Source organism: Enhydra lutris, unplaced genomic scaffold, assembly GCF_002288905.1.
Source record: "Enhydra lutris kenyoni isolate GAN:26980312 unplaced genomic scaffold, ASM228890v2 scaffoldscaffold17, whole genome shotgun sequence".
Lineage (NCBI taxonomy): Eukaryota > Metazoa > Chordata > Mammalia > Carnivora > Mustelidae > Enhydra > Enhydra lutris.
Genome location: NW_019154101.1, coordinates 12442590 through 12456702, shown reverse-complemented (window position 1 = coordinate 12456702; position 14113 = coordinate 12442590). Strand labels below are relative to the sequence as shown.

The 14113-nt window shown below is 33.5% G+C and overlaps 1 protein-coding gene across 2 annotated transcripts in view; it reads right to left on the bottom strand.

Annotated features, from left to right (window-relative positions):
- Window positions 1–3197: 3197 nt before the first annotated feature.
- The window catches only part of LOC111147814 (karyopherin subunit alpha 5), a 48473-nt gene continuing 37557 nt past the window's right edge, over window positions 3198–14113 (bottom strand). For both annotated transcript variants that reach the window (XM_022504061.1, XM_022504062.1), the window contains exons 11-14: window positions 13624–13749; window positions 12724–12851; window positions 8818–8996; window positions 3198–5761 (exon numbers count right to left, since the gene is read on the bottom strand). In XM_022504061.1, the coding sequence (XP_022359769.1) occupies window positions 5574–5761; window positions 8818–8996; window positions 12724–12851; window positions 13624–13749 (621 nt within the window). In that variant the 3' untranslated portion in view covers window positions 3198–5573. The remainder of the gene's footprint in view (window positions 5762–8817; window positions 8997–12723; window positions 12852–13623; window positions 13750–14113) is intronic.

Genomic DNA, 14113 nt, shown 5'->3' with positions numbered 1-14113 from the left:
CTAAAAAAAATTACGGAATATGTAAAATATCCCATTTTATATATTTCAAAAACAGGGAAGTGAAACTATTTTAGGGATTCATAAACATGAAATAAAACAATGAGGAAGGGGTGCCTGGGTGGTTCAGTGGGTTAAAGCCTCTGTCTTCAGCTCAGGTCGTGATCCCAGGGTCCTGGGATCGAGCCCCGCATCAGGCTCTCTGCTCTGCAGGGAGCCTGTTTCCTCCTCTCTCTCTGCCTGCCTCTCTGCCTAGTTGTGATTTCTCTCTGTCAAATAAACAAAATATAAAAAAAAAAATGAGGAAAAGCATAGGCATTATGAACACAATCCAGAGTAATGGTTACAAAGGACTGATAATTTAAGTTGGGTGGTGAATATATAGGCATTTGTTATTCAAACTGTCTTCTTACAATCCTCTTTGTGTATGTTTTATAATAAAACAATTTAAAAGATGGAATGCTCAGAAAATAGTGAGTCGTGTCAAAACCCTAAATAAAGTGTATTAAATTTTGTCATGCTATTTTAGCTTTTAAAAACATGTTAACCATAACTGAAAAAGAACAGGAGAGATCCCTCAAAAGTAATCTATGTTTAAAATATTCAATTTTTAAATAACAGGCATTTTTGGGCATTACACATTAAATTCCCTCAACTGCCTATTGTCTCCAAATTAAAATGGTTGTGCATTAACTACTGAGCATTCCACGTTATTTCATGGGGTTGCCCCCCAACTGACATTTTAGTTCTGGTGGTGCTTTACAGCCAGTGCAATTATTTGAAAGTTCTATTTCATAACAGAATGGAAAATTGATATGTTAAAGTGCTATTAATAACGATATGATGTATGTTTCCTAAATAAGCTACTGAAACAAATATAAAAATTATTTAATGTGCTGGGGGCACCTGGGTGGCTCACTGGGTTAAGCCTCTGCCTTCAGCTCAGGTCATGATCTCAGGGTCCTGGGATCGAGTCCCACATCGGGCTCTCTGCTCTGCAGGGAGCCTGCTTCCTCCCCTCTCTCTCTCTGCTTACCTCTCTGCCCACTTGTGATCTCTCTCTCTGTCAAATAAATAAAATCTTTAAAAAAAAATTATTTAATGTGCTAAATTCAATGTGCTCATTGAACTTAGTCAACTCTTCAAATATGAAAGAAAATTAAATCTTTTTTTAAAGATTTTATTTATTTATTTGACAGAGCAATCACGCGTAGGCAGAGAGGCAGGCAGAGAAAGAGGAGGAAGCAGGCTCCCCGATGAGCAGAGCGCCCGATGCGGGGCTCGATCCCAGGACCCTGGGATCATGACCTGAGCCGAAGGCAGAGGCTTTAACCCACTGAGCCACCCAGGCGCCGCCAAAATTAAAGAACTCTTAATCATAGGAAACAAACAGAGGGCTGCTGGAGGGGAGAGGGTGGTGGGATGGGGTAACTGGGTGGACATTAAGGAGGGCATGTGATGTAATGAGCACTGGGTATTATATAAGACTAATAGTCATAGGCCTCTACCTCTGAAACCAATGATACATTATATGTTAACTGAATTTAAATAAAAAATGTTTAAAAGTTTAAAAAAAAAGAACATATATAAAATTGAGCAAACATATCATTAAAGGATGTACTTAGGAATTTCTGGGAAGGGAATGCCACTGCATATTTGCCTATTGTTTGACTTGTACATTGTATTTTCAGGAATTCACTTGTCACTAGAATTGCAGACTGCTTTATTGAAAGGTACCCTAAAAATAACATCCAATTACTTTCATTATTCTGTGATTAATCTGTTTCAAATACTGAAGGAAAGGAAACCAGGCAAAGCAAAAAACAGAGCAGCAGCAGCGAACAAAAATACTAGTCTAAGGAGGCTTAGGCTTGGCTACAGTGTGGACCATGTATCCCAGAGTCCATTAATAAATTAAATCGGACATTCCCTTTGATTTCTGTTCACCAGGTTTAAAACTCTACCCCTTAAATAAATGCATTATGTTGCATTAAAATAACAGAAAAGGAAAAAATAATCTCAAAACATGTGCATGTCTGCTAACTGCCAAATCTGAAATACAAAGACAAATTTGATGTATAGCACAATATGTAAGTTCTAAAATAAAAGCAACACAATGCTTTATCGGATATGCTACAAACAGCAATCTGACTGGTTTTAGAAAGTGAATGGAATTATAATCAATGAGGGCACCTATTTTTGTTCCATTAGGAGTACACCATCCTAAGTGAGAACAAATGAAATAGAGACATTTATATAAATGCAATTGTAAAATAGTATTTTATTATTTTTAATATAGTGCTGTAACATTTCATAATATTGCATACTGTTCAAATGTTGGTTTATTTAGTTAGGGAAGAATATCCTCCCCTCATCCCACTCCCCAATTCAGAATTTAGACACATTATCCTTGTAGAGCCCTACTATATTGGCTCCTAAAGTCACATTTTGTAAAGTAGTAATGCTATGAACTAAAATGAGTAAAGGTTAACAACAATTACTTTGATTTCACAGTTTCATAAAGCAGCCAGAAGATTGCTGAATTCAGAACAGCAACAAAAATTCACTAAGACTTTGAATTAGAGTTACCTTTTCCATAATGCTCCTTAAGAAAAAAATACGAGGCAAAGGTAATGCTTCTTTTAGTCCTTTATTCAACAAATCAACCTTTACCTTGCAAATAAGTTTTACAGTTACCAAATGATGTTATTTCTGTGCCAGCAGACTTTTTATGTGTGTGTTTGTTTTTTTGTTGTTGTTGTTTTTGTGTTTTTGCTTTCTTGTTCTGGTGCTACCAGTTAAGTGAACAAAATGACACTAAAAATTAAAGTTCTAGGAACACATTTCAAAATAAAACCTGTTAAAGAAAACCAGGCTAGTGAGTCAGGTACTTACAAATATAAAACAAGTAAGCATAATTGCATAGATTAACTAGTACAAATTCAAATTCAGACAAAATAAAACAATGAATTTAATTAAATAAATGTAAAAGTCTCTTTCAAGTGTTTTCTTTTTTTCCATTAATGTTGCATGCACTTCCCTTTTACAAAATGTTTTAATTTTTTTTTTTTTTTTGGCACAGTTGCTCTTGAATTTAAATATATGTTTTTAGGAGAGCAAGTTAAAAAAAGAGATTTTTTTCCATAAGGGTAAGTGAAGATTAATAAAAATACATTTTGGAGCATTTTAAATATTTTATTTGAAAAGTGTAGTCATATAAAAAAAAATTTTAGTAATGAAGTATTTGCTAGTCTTGATTCAATGAAGTCATCAGCATGTCCATAGCTGGTCCCAACTAATAGATAGATACTCACTCCCTCTTACATTCAAATCTAATCAAATTAATTACCCAAATAACAGATCTAAGAAATTAAATATGATTCTATATTTAGATGTTTAAAATATGGACATATTCTGTGTTAGAGATAAAAGATTTTACTGGCAAAATTTAAAAACTGTCTCCTCAAAAATCGTTTTATATGTGTGTGGGTATGCACACACATATGTATTATTTTTCCTTCTATAAGAACTATTTTGTTTGAAAGACTTGGCTTATTTATTAATGTGACTACAGGGTCCTCAAAATAAAAGCAGGCACAGCTGGTTAGTTTATGAATTATGCTGGATTATCAAGTTCAATTGATTAGAAAGAGTGTAATACCCTGTCACCTGATACTTAGAACCATCTGTACCACAAAAAAATGTTTATCTCATAAATTCACCATCAATTTGATAATCTTTGATATAACTACCCTGTTCTTTTGACTATACATAACACAAGAGAAAAACTTTTTATACTAAACTTTCTAACTTCCACTACAATAAAAAGGGCACAGATACAATCCTCTACTTAACAATATATAAAAAGGGGTTTGGCAGATACAGTCAGCATTATGGACACCATTTAAACCTGTATTTTATAGCTGTAGGTTTTAAGTGTCTTGCCAAAAGCATAGTTTCATGATACATAATTTACAAAGTGTCATACTATTTAAAAGTATTCCTATATACAGTTTCTTCTTGTAACATGCCTCTGATTTCCAGCAGAAACATTATAAATGCTATCATAAATGAAATCTTTCTTTACAGAATAGACTATGAATCATATCAAAAATGCTCTAGTTCCCATCTTAAAACAGTTGTATACTAATTTTTAAGTAAGTATTTTAGGTATATAATTAGAAGTGTAAATAGCCTGCATATAACTATAAATGAAAAGACTGAGTTCAACAGTACCACATCTGCTTAGAAAGCTCTACCAAGTACATCACTGTGAAAATAACACACAGACACCATTTACATATGTATCTATAAATAAATATATATATACTTTCCTATTGAAACTTTTTTTTAAAAGCTTCATGGTTTGAAGAGGCTTTTGCTGTTAAAACATAAAACATGTACACTATGTTGACCAATCTGATACAAATGTAACTTAATACAGATTTACAACAAGCAGCAGTATGGCCCTCCAAGTGTTATGAAAAATGAAAAAAAATTCCTAGTACAGAGTTCAACTATATTAAAGAGTCCTTAGCAATTTTCATTAGTGTCATCCTTTAGTGTCCAAACATTAAGTCCATTTAATAAAATTTAACACGTAACAAGGTGATTTCTTCAGGATAATTTTGTCATTCAAGTACCTAAGTTTATTATTACACAGAAAGTGAAACTTTACAATGATTGCTCTGAAAAAAATCAGAGAAAGGATTACAGTATTATTTTTGCTATGCAGCACTACTTTAGATTCATGATGGCATCTCTATCATGATGCTTTTTAAAATGAAGAGTGAAAAAATAATAAAACACTATTTCAAAAATGGTAGCATTTTTGGTCAAAATACAAAATATACTAATATAATAGCATTTACATGTTAAAAACACAAATATTTAAATGTTGTGTAATCATCTTAATGTGTTCAACATGAAGAACAGCTTTTCTCTTCACAATTGCCACATTTTAATTGATTATCAGTACAATACTTCTATGTTTTATAAATAAATTTTACAGGTTTTCTGTTGTAATTTTTTTTTTTGCAAAGTATAACCTACAGCACAGTGATTTATAATTTAAGGTAACAGATATTTTCACATTCTAATTTAGCTTTTACACTATTTCATGCTTCTGAAGCTTTTTTGTTTTTGCTTCAAGATAGAGGTAGATTTAGTAGATTGGGCATGTCAGACTTACTGCCAAAATGCAATTATCAGCTGTACTGCCAATGTGCAGTTTCCAAGATGCGAGAAAAAAACCTCAGAACTATTATATATAATACTTTATCCAAGTTCTCCTTTTCAAGCTTAAGTTATTAAATAATTTCATATATATTTAATTGCTCACGTTACAAAAAATAGGTAAGACAATAAAAACACAAATATACGTACACCAAAATAAAAAAACCTATAATGGAAGATTGCATCTGATGGAAACTTCTTTTGTTTTGCTTTTTAAAAGTGCATCAACTTTTTCCTTTTCTGTTCTAAGTAAAAACACAGCAAACATTCCTATTGATATTGTAACAAAGAAGAGATCTCTGAAACTATCCTTCATCGCCAGTAATTTTTACACCACCAAGTTAAAGTTGAAATCCTTCCATTGGTGCTTCCTGCTGCTGAAACACGAACTGTTGCTGACTTTCATCCACCTGAGGTACAATGCTGGGGTCATCTTCCTCTACACCAAAGTAATGTTCAATCAGATCAAAAGCCTTTTGGTAAATTTCCTGATTTTCATGGCTTTGCAGAAATTCAATTTTATCCAGACCTGTTTTACATATATATACATATATAAAGAAAACTGTTACTCAAGTTTCATCATATATGTGAACCAAAATAATGAATCCATAGCATCTGTCAGTCTATCAGCAATGGGGCTGTTGTTCCTATCTAATTTTTGCACATACTGAGAGCCAACACAATTTATGTCTTAAACTTCAAGAATGACAGCATAAGGCAGTGTGGTAAAAGCACCAGCCTGGGAATGAGGAGATCATAGACTCTACCTTGCTAGCTGTGTGATTTTGACCAAATTAAGTTTGGTTTCTCTATACTTTAGTTTCTCAATTTTAAAATCAATTTCTCAATTTTAGATTATGTAACTCTACATGCCCTTTCCAGAGTAATTATGCTATTTATAAAAAGCACAAAAAAGGAAAAGCATCAAAACAAACACAAATGAAGAAACAAAAGGTGAGCAAACTAACATACACACATTATCTCAGAGATAGAATCCGAGGAGATCAATATGGAATGAGTATTACTTACAAATCCGATATCGCTATTGTATAATATCACAAAAGTACAACCTATTAGTGAAACTGAAAAAGCCTATTTTTACAAAATTAACAAAATCTAGAGCACTCTATTTTATTGCCTACAAGAAGAAAAATCTACACTAAGTCTGGGTGATGCTGAATATATTTTTCATTTAATTACAGGTAAACGTCTTCAATTGTATCATCGCAGAACAGTACTGAAGTACCAGCCAGAGCAATTAGGCAACAAAAAGAAATTAAAGCCATCTAATTCAAAACGGAAGAAGGGAAACTGTCACCATTTGCATGCTATTATATATAGAAAATCCTAAAGCCTCCACCAAAAACCTTAAAACTAATCAATGAATTCAGTAAAGTAGCAGTATACAAATAAAATTAGTACAAAAATCTATTGCATTTCTATACATCCAAAACAAACTATCAGAAAAAGAAATTAAAAAATAATCCCATTTACAAGTGCATCAAAAAGAATAAACTACCTAGGAATAAATTTAACCAAGGAGGTGAACGACCTGTACATTAAAAACTATAATGAAAGAAACTGAAGACAATACAAATAAATGGAAAGATATTCTGTGCTCATGGGTTGGAAGAATTAATATTGTTAAAATGTCTATTCTACCCAAAACAATCTACAGATTCAATATACTCTGTGTCAAAATACCAATGGCATTTTTCCAGAAATAGAACAAATAATCCTAAAATAAACATAAATATATTTGAGAGAGAGAGAGCACAGAGGGAGAGTGAGAGGGGGAAGCAGACTCCCCACTGGACAGGGAACCCGATATGTGACTTGATTCCAGGGCCCCAGGGTCATGACCAGAGCTGAAGGTAGACACTTAATTGACTGAGCCACTCAGGTGCCCCTTTATTGAAGCACACAGAACCCCAAATAGCCAAAAGCAACTTTAAGAAAAAGAACAAAGCTGGAGACATCATACTCTCTGATTTCAAACTGTATTACAAAGCTGTAATAATAAAAACTTACTGGCATAAAAACAGATCGATGGAATAGAGAGCCCAGAAAGAAACCCACATATAAAATCAATTAATTTACTACAAAGAAGCAAAGAATGTAACATACAATGGGGAAAGGGCAGTCTTTTCAAAAAATGGTGCTGGGAAAACTGGACAACCATACACAAAAGAGTGAAACTGGGCCACTAACATATACTGTACTCAAAAACAAACCCTGAATACCTTATTTGAATGTAAGATCTGAAACCATAAAGTAGAAGAAAACATCAGTGATAAACTTTTGACACTGGTCCTGTCAATATTTTGGAGTTGACACCCAAAGCAAATATAACAAAAGTCAAAATAAACAAGTGGGATTACATCAAACTAAAAAGCTTTTGCACAGCAAAGGAACCCATCAACAAAATCAATGAAATGAAAAGACAACCTACAGAATAGAGACAATATTTGCAAGTCATATACCTTAAGGAGTTAATGCCCAAAATACATAAAGAACTGAACACCAACTCAACACCAAAAACAAGCAATCTGGCTAAAATATGGGCAGAAGACCTGAACAGAAATTATTCCAAAGAAGACAGATATCCAACAAGCACCTGAAAAGGTGTCCAACGTCAGTAATCATTAGGGAAATTTAAATAAAAACTGCAATGAAAATAATTACCTCACATCTGTTAGAATGACTATTATCAAAAAGACTAGACATACCAAGTATAGGTAGATGTGGAACAAATGAGACCCTGGTGCACTTTGGGTAGGAATGTAAATTGGTGCAGCCACTATGGTAAACAGTACAGAGGTTCTTCAAAAATTAAACTACCCCCAAAAAAACAGAACTATCACATAATTTAGCAATTCCACTTCTGGGTATTTATCCAAAGAAAATGCAAACACTAACTAGAAAAGACATCTGCTACCCCAATGTTCACTGAAGCACTATTTAAGGTGGCTAAGATATGTGAGCAACATACTGTTTACTGACAGATGAATGGATAAAAAGAAAAAAAAACGTGTACATATGTATACAATAAAATATTCAGCCATAAAAAAGAATGTAATCTTGCCATTTGTGACAACACGGATGGACCTTGATGGCATTATGCTAAATAAAATAAGCCACAGAGAGAAAATAATCTCACACATATGTAAAATCCAAAAACAAACAACAAAAAATACCAAGCTCATAGATACAGAGAATGGACTGGTGGTTGCCAGTGGGGGAAGTTGGCAAAATGGGTGAAGGAGGTCAAAAGGTACAAACTTCTAGTTATAAATAAGTCATGGAGAAATAATGTACAGCATGGGCACTAGAGTTAATAATATTGTATTATGTATTTATAAATTGCTAAGAAAGTTAAATCTTACAAGTTCTCATCACAAGAAAAACATTTTGTAACTGTATGGTAATGGTTGTTAACTAGACTTACTACGGTGATCATGATAGTTTTACAGCATATACAAACATGGAATCATCATGTTGTATACCTGAGGGCAACTTGTAATGTTATATGTCAGTTAAAAAGAAGACTTGACTGTAATGATACATTTTGAACTGACTGCTTACCATATGCTTCTTCAATGAGAGCACAGTATGGATTAATGCCTATTCCATTCTGCTTAGATTCTTGTTCTCCAAGACGTAAAATATTTTCAAGTCCATTTAAAGCCACTTGGACTATTTTAGAGTCCATAACAGTCAACAGGTCACAAAGTGGTTTAATGCAACCTAAGGCTACCAAATACCTTCAGAGTAATTAAAAAAAAAGTAGAGGGAAAAAAAAAAATTTAGAAAGACTTAAATATTATTTATAGTAAATATTCTTCAGTGAACTGTTCAATAAACAATTAAGAAAAGTATCTTTATACAAACTCAGACATTAAAATATTTAAATTTTCTCTTACATAGGAACCTGAAAACTTTTTACTCTATTTTCATTTAACATAATTAGCAATAAATGAGATTACAAATATTACAAAAATACACATACAAGTAAATCATTACTTGGGCTGTTTCTGCATGGCATATGAATAGTATTAAGAGTAACAGTGGTTTCAAGGTGCCAATATTTAAAGGTGAGTCTATGTGCACATACTGGGGTCATATGGAAGTAGGCAGAAATGAAGAGGGAGAAGGGATACCTAAATCAAATTTCTCACAAAAACAATCATAGCTGATGCTCTAAAACACCACCTATGTTTCAGAAGCAATACTGAATACTACATTGTGAATAATTTTAATAAACAATGTTCACAAAGTTATTCCATTCATTTTTTAATGCTTTGTTCTTTTCTAGTTTTTATTACCTCTTTTCCATTCTCTATAATATAAACAAAGTAACTGATTTATTTAGTTGGCAAAAAGTCCATTAAAGCTAAAGGAAAAAAACATGTACTTGCTTGAAGCCAGACTGCATGGCTTCAAGTCCCGATTCCACTCCTCATTAGTTGTGTGACTTTGAGTGACTGCCCTGTGCCTCAGTTTCTCCATCTTAAAATGGGGATAATAACAGTACCAAGCTCAGACAGTTGCTACAAATATACAGTTAAGCATTCAATAAAAGTTAGTTTCTTTTTTTTCTTTCTTCCAAAGATTTTATTTATTTATTCTACAGAGAGAGACACAGTGAGAGAGGAACAGAAGCAGGGGGAGAGGGAGAAGGAGAAGCAGGCTTCCTGCTGAGCAGGTATCCTGATGCGGGGCTCAATCCCAGACCCTGGGATCATGACTTGAGCTGAAGACAGACACTTAATGACTGAGCCACCCAGGAACCCCTAAAAGTTAGTTTCTACTCTCCTTTTTTTTTTTTAAATTACATACCTTCACTAGAGCACTCACTTGCCATATACTATAGCTAATCAATATATTTGTTGATTGAATATCTCTTAGAGGTATGAAGTTAAAGGACATAAAATACACGAAGGTATCGGATACACCTTTGGCATTTAATAACTGAAATGACTTAGCACAACAACTGGCAATATCAGACATTCAATAAATATTAGCGGTATGCATGCTGAAACTAATCTGCGATCAAGATCTCCTCCCATATATGTAGAATTAATGAAATGGTGAAAATGGTTAGAAGAAATAATGATCTCAGTTTGGACACTTGATTCACACCAATAAATTTAAGTAATAATATATGGACTAGACCTAATAATGAAAATAATTAGACAAAGAAACTTTGGTTCCCAAAGCAGATAAAAATAATATTAGTTGATTAAAAAAAATGCAAGCTGACCCTCCTACGCTGTTGGTGGGAATGCAAGCTGGTGCAACCACTCTGGAAAACAGCATGAGGAAAACTTTTTTCCTCAAAAAGTTGAAAATAGAGCTACCATATGACCCAGCAATCGCACAACTGGGTACTTACCCTAAAGATACAAATGTAGTGATCTGAAGGGGCACGTGCACCCGAATGTTTATAGCAGCAATGTCCACAACAGCCAAACTATGGAAAGAACCTAGGTGTCCATCAACAGATGAATGGATAAAGATGACATGGTACAGATATACAATGGAATACTATGCAGCCATCAAAAGAAATGAAATCTTGCTATTTGTGATGACGTGGGTGGAACTAGAGGGTATTATGCTTAGCGAAATAAGTCAATCAGAGAAAGACAATTATCATATGATCTCCCTGATATGAGGAAGTTGAGAGGCAACGTGGGGGGGTTTGGGAGGAAAGGAATAAACGAAACAAGATGGGACTGGGAGGGAGACAAACCATAAGAGACTCTTAATCTCACAAAACAAACTAAGGGTTGCCGGGGGGAGGGAGGTAAGGAGAGGGTGGTTGGGTTATGGACATTCGGGAGGGTATGTGCTATGGTGAGTGCTGTGAAGTGTGTAAACCTGGTGATTCACAGACCTGTACCCTTGGGGCTAATAATACATTATATGTTAATAAAAAAAATTTAAAAATTAAAAAAAAATGCAAGCTAGAACAAGGGGAAGATCTTGTTTTATTATTCTTTATATTCATAACATAATGAGATGGAAATGTAATGGAAAGAGGTAGAATGGAAGAGATGTTATCAATATATAAAAATATAAATCTTAGACACAAGATAATAGCACAAACGAAGGCAATAAGGCAAAGCTGTCACAACAGGTTATCTCAAAATACTCTCAGTGATTTGTAAAATAGCTAGCAGCCGCCTGCTTGTTTTATAAATTAAGACATAAATTAAATACTCATTAGAAAATACTTCCTAAACAGTCACTTCAAGAAACCCAAAGAGTGCTGAGTTTCACAGACAAATCCATAGAACAAGAAGATTCGTTAGGAAGTCAGGCTTTTATGCAAGTGCAAAGTAGAACCTTGTTATGGGGCAAAAGAGAGTAAAAAGCACAAGATAAAAAGAAATTTAGGAATCAATTCTGATCATAAAAGTTGTGATGATTACAAATAGCAATGATAATAGCTAATCTTAGTAGAGAACTTAATGTTTAGGTACCATGTTAAGTGCTTTAAATGTATGAATCCCATTTAATTATCAGGAGACTACCATAAGGTATTATCTGTTATCAAATTCACTTAAAAAACGAAGAAACTGGGGTGCCTGGGTGGCTCAGGGAGTTAAGCCTCTGCCTTCAGCTCAGGTCATGATCTCAGGGTCCTGGGATCGAGCCCCACATTGGGCTCTCTGCTCAGCAGGGAGCCTGCTTCTTCCTCTCTCTCTGCCTGCTTCTCTGCCTACTTGTGATCTCTATCTGTCAAATAAATAAATAAAATCTTAAAAAAAAAATGAAGAAACTGTGGATCAGACAGGTAAAATGACTTTGTCAAGGCCACCCAACTTTTACTGAAAGAACAGGATTTGAAAGCAGCCTGACTTCAAAGCCCGTGTACCTAGTATTTATGTTGTTAGTAAAAGAAACAAGTAAATAAACAACAAAAGGCCTAACAAAAAAGCTATTGTGAAAAAGAAAAAAAGGAAACAATTATAGGGAAAGAAAAGATACCATTCACAGGTAAGGCTAACAACGGACTAGGAGAACATTACTATATTAACAAATGTCTATTTCAGTATTATCTTTTATTTTATTTTTAAAAATTATTTTAAATAAGTGGATGTTCAAATTCATTAGCCATTTCTATATAATACAGTTATATGCATGTGACTCTAATAGTATAAAAAAATATTTAATGTCCATTAGAGTATATTTTGCAAATTAATATAAACTGTTCTTTTTCAGATTTTTAATCTCTGATTTTTCATAAATAGCCTGCCAAGGCAAGTGATGTTAACGATCCTTTACTGAAAAACATAAAAAACAAAAAACTACTGTGAATGAATAATATAACTGATATAACAAATGCTTTCATTTAACATTAAAAATGCATTTTAAACTGACTTAGAAATAATATTTTAGTTTCATCAACAAATAAAAAGTATGTAGTACTTCATTTTATTCCATGTGCATTTAAAAAAATAAATATAAAAAAACCCTGTATCACACCTTATCTGTTCTGGAGTACCTCCTGATGTTGCATTAGTTATAGCCCAAGCTGCTTCTTTCCTGGTGCGAAACTCTGCTTTCTGAAGAATCTCAATCAAAACAGGAAAAATATTTGCATCTATAACAGCCTGAGGAGGAAAAATGATACAACATAGACAGTCCCAATGCTATTTTAAAAATGTTATAAGTAGAGAAAATATAAGACCCATCGGCTTTAAAATGACTATTTGGAAATAACTTTGGAAATCTTTCTAATCTTCCAACAAACTTTCACATACTTTCAAGATTGGAAAATATATTAACAGAATATTAATTTTAAAGATGATTAAGCTCAGTTGGTTAAGGGTCTGCCTTTGGCTCAGGTCATGATCTCAGAGACATAGGACTGAGCCCCACATCCTGCTCCCCGCTCAATGGGGAGCCTGCTTCTCCCTCTGTCCTTCACCCCACTCACATTCTCTCTCTCTAAATAAATAAATAAATAAAATCGTTAAAAAAAAAAAAGATGATAAAGCACAAGGTAAATACTTGATCAAAATGGATAGGTAATTTTTGACTCAAGAAGCCTGATAGGACCCTAATAAATCATTACTTAAAAGTTGAGAGGAAGATCATTACCAAACTTATTTAAAACTAATAAAAATCAATCCCTTTTTAAGACTAGCCTTATGCATGCAGCACTGTGGGCAGTTTTATACACACACACACTCAATTCCTCACTAGATTACTATAAATGAATGTTATTATTTTAGAGGACAAAAGACCATGTTCTGTAAAATATTTTTCAATAATTTTTTTTAAGTAACTCACTAAAAAAAAAAAAATCATTCATAAAATGCTGACTTTTGTCCAAACTGACTTAAGAGATCTTGCTGCTTTCTTAGATCTGGAAGGATTTACCTGAATCTGAGCTCTATTTCCAGCAGTGATGTTAGAAACAGTCCAGCAGGCTTCTTTTCTGATTGATTCCTTTGGGCTACTCAACAAGTGTAAGAGACATGGTAATGCAGAGCAATTCAAAATTACCTGAAACAGAAATCAGGAATGGTAACAAAGTTTTATAGCAAAAAACTACACAAAGATAGGATAATGATTTATAGAAATACAAAAATCACTCTTGAAAAACTAAATTAAGAAAAAAGAAATTCAGCTCAAAGTAAAACTTAGGTGCTTGCTACCGTCTACTCCCCCACTTCACCAAACATGCTGCAGTAAAGTGCTCTGTCAAACCACTAAAATGCGAATAAGCAGGACACTGAGAAGTGTGTCCTCATATTTATGAATACACTCCAGAATTCAACTGATACGACACTTCAAGAGAGATTTAGTGACTGATCATTATCCAACCTCTAGTTTTACCAAATGAAATGAAAAAAAAAAAAAAAAAAAA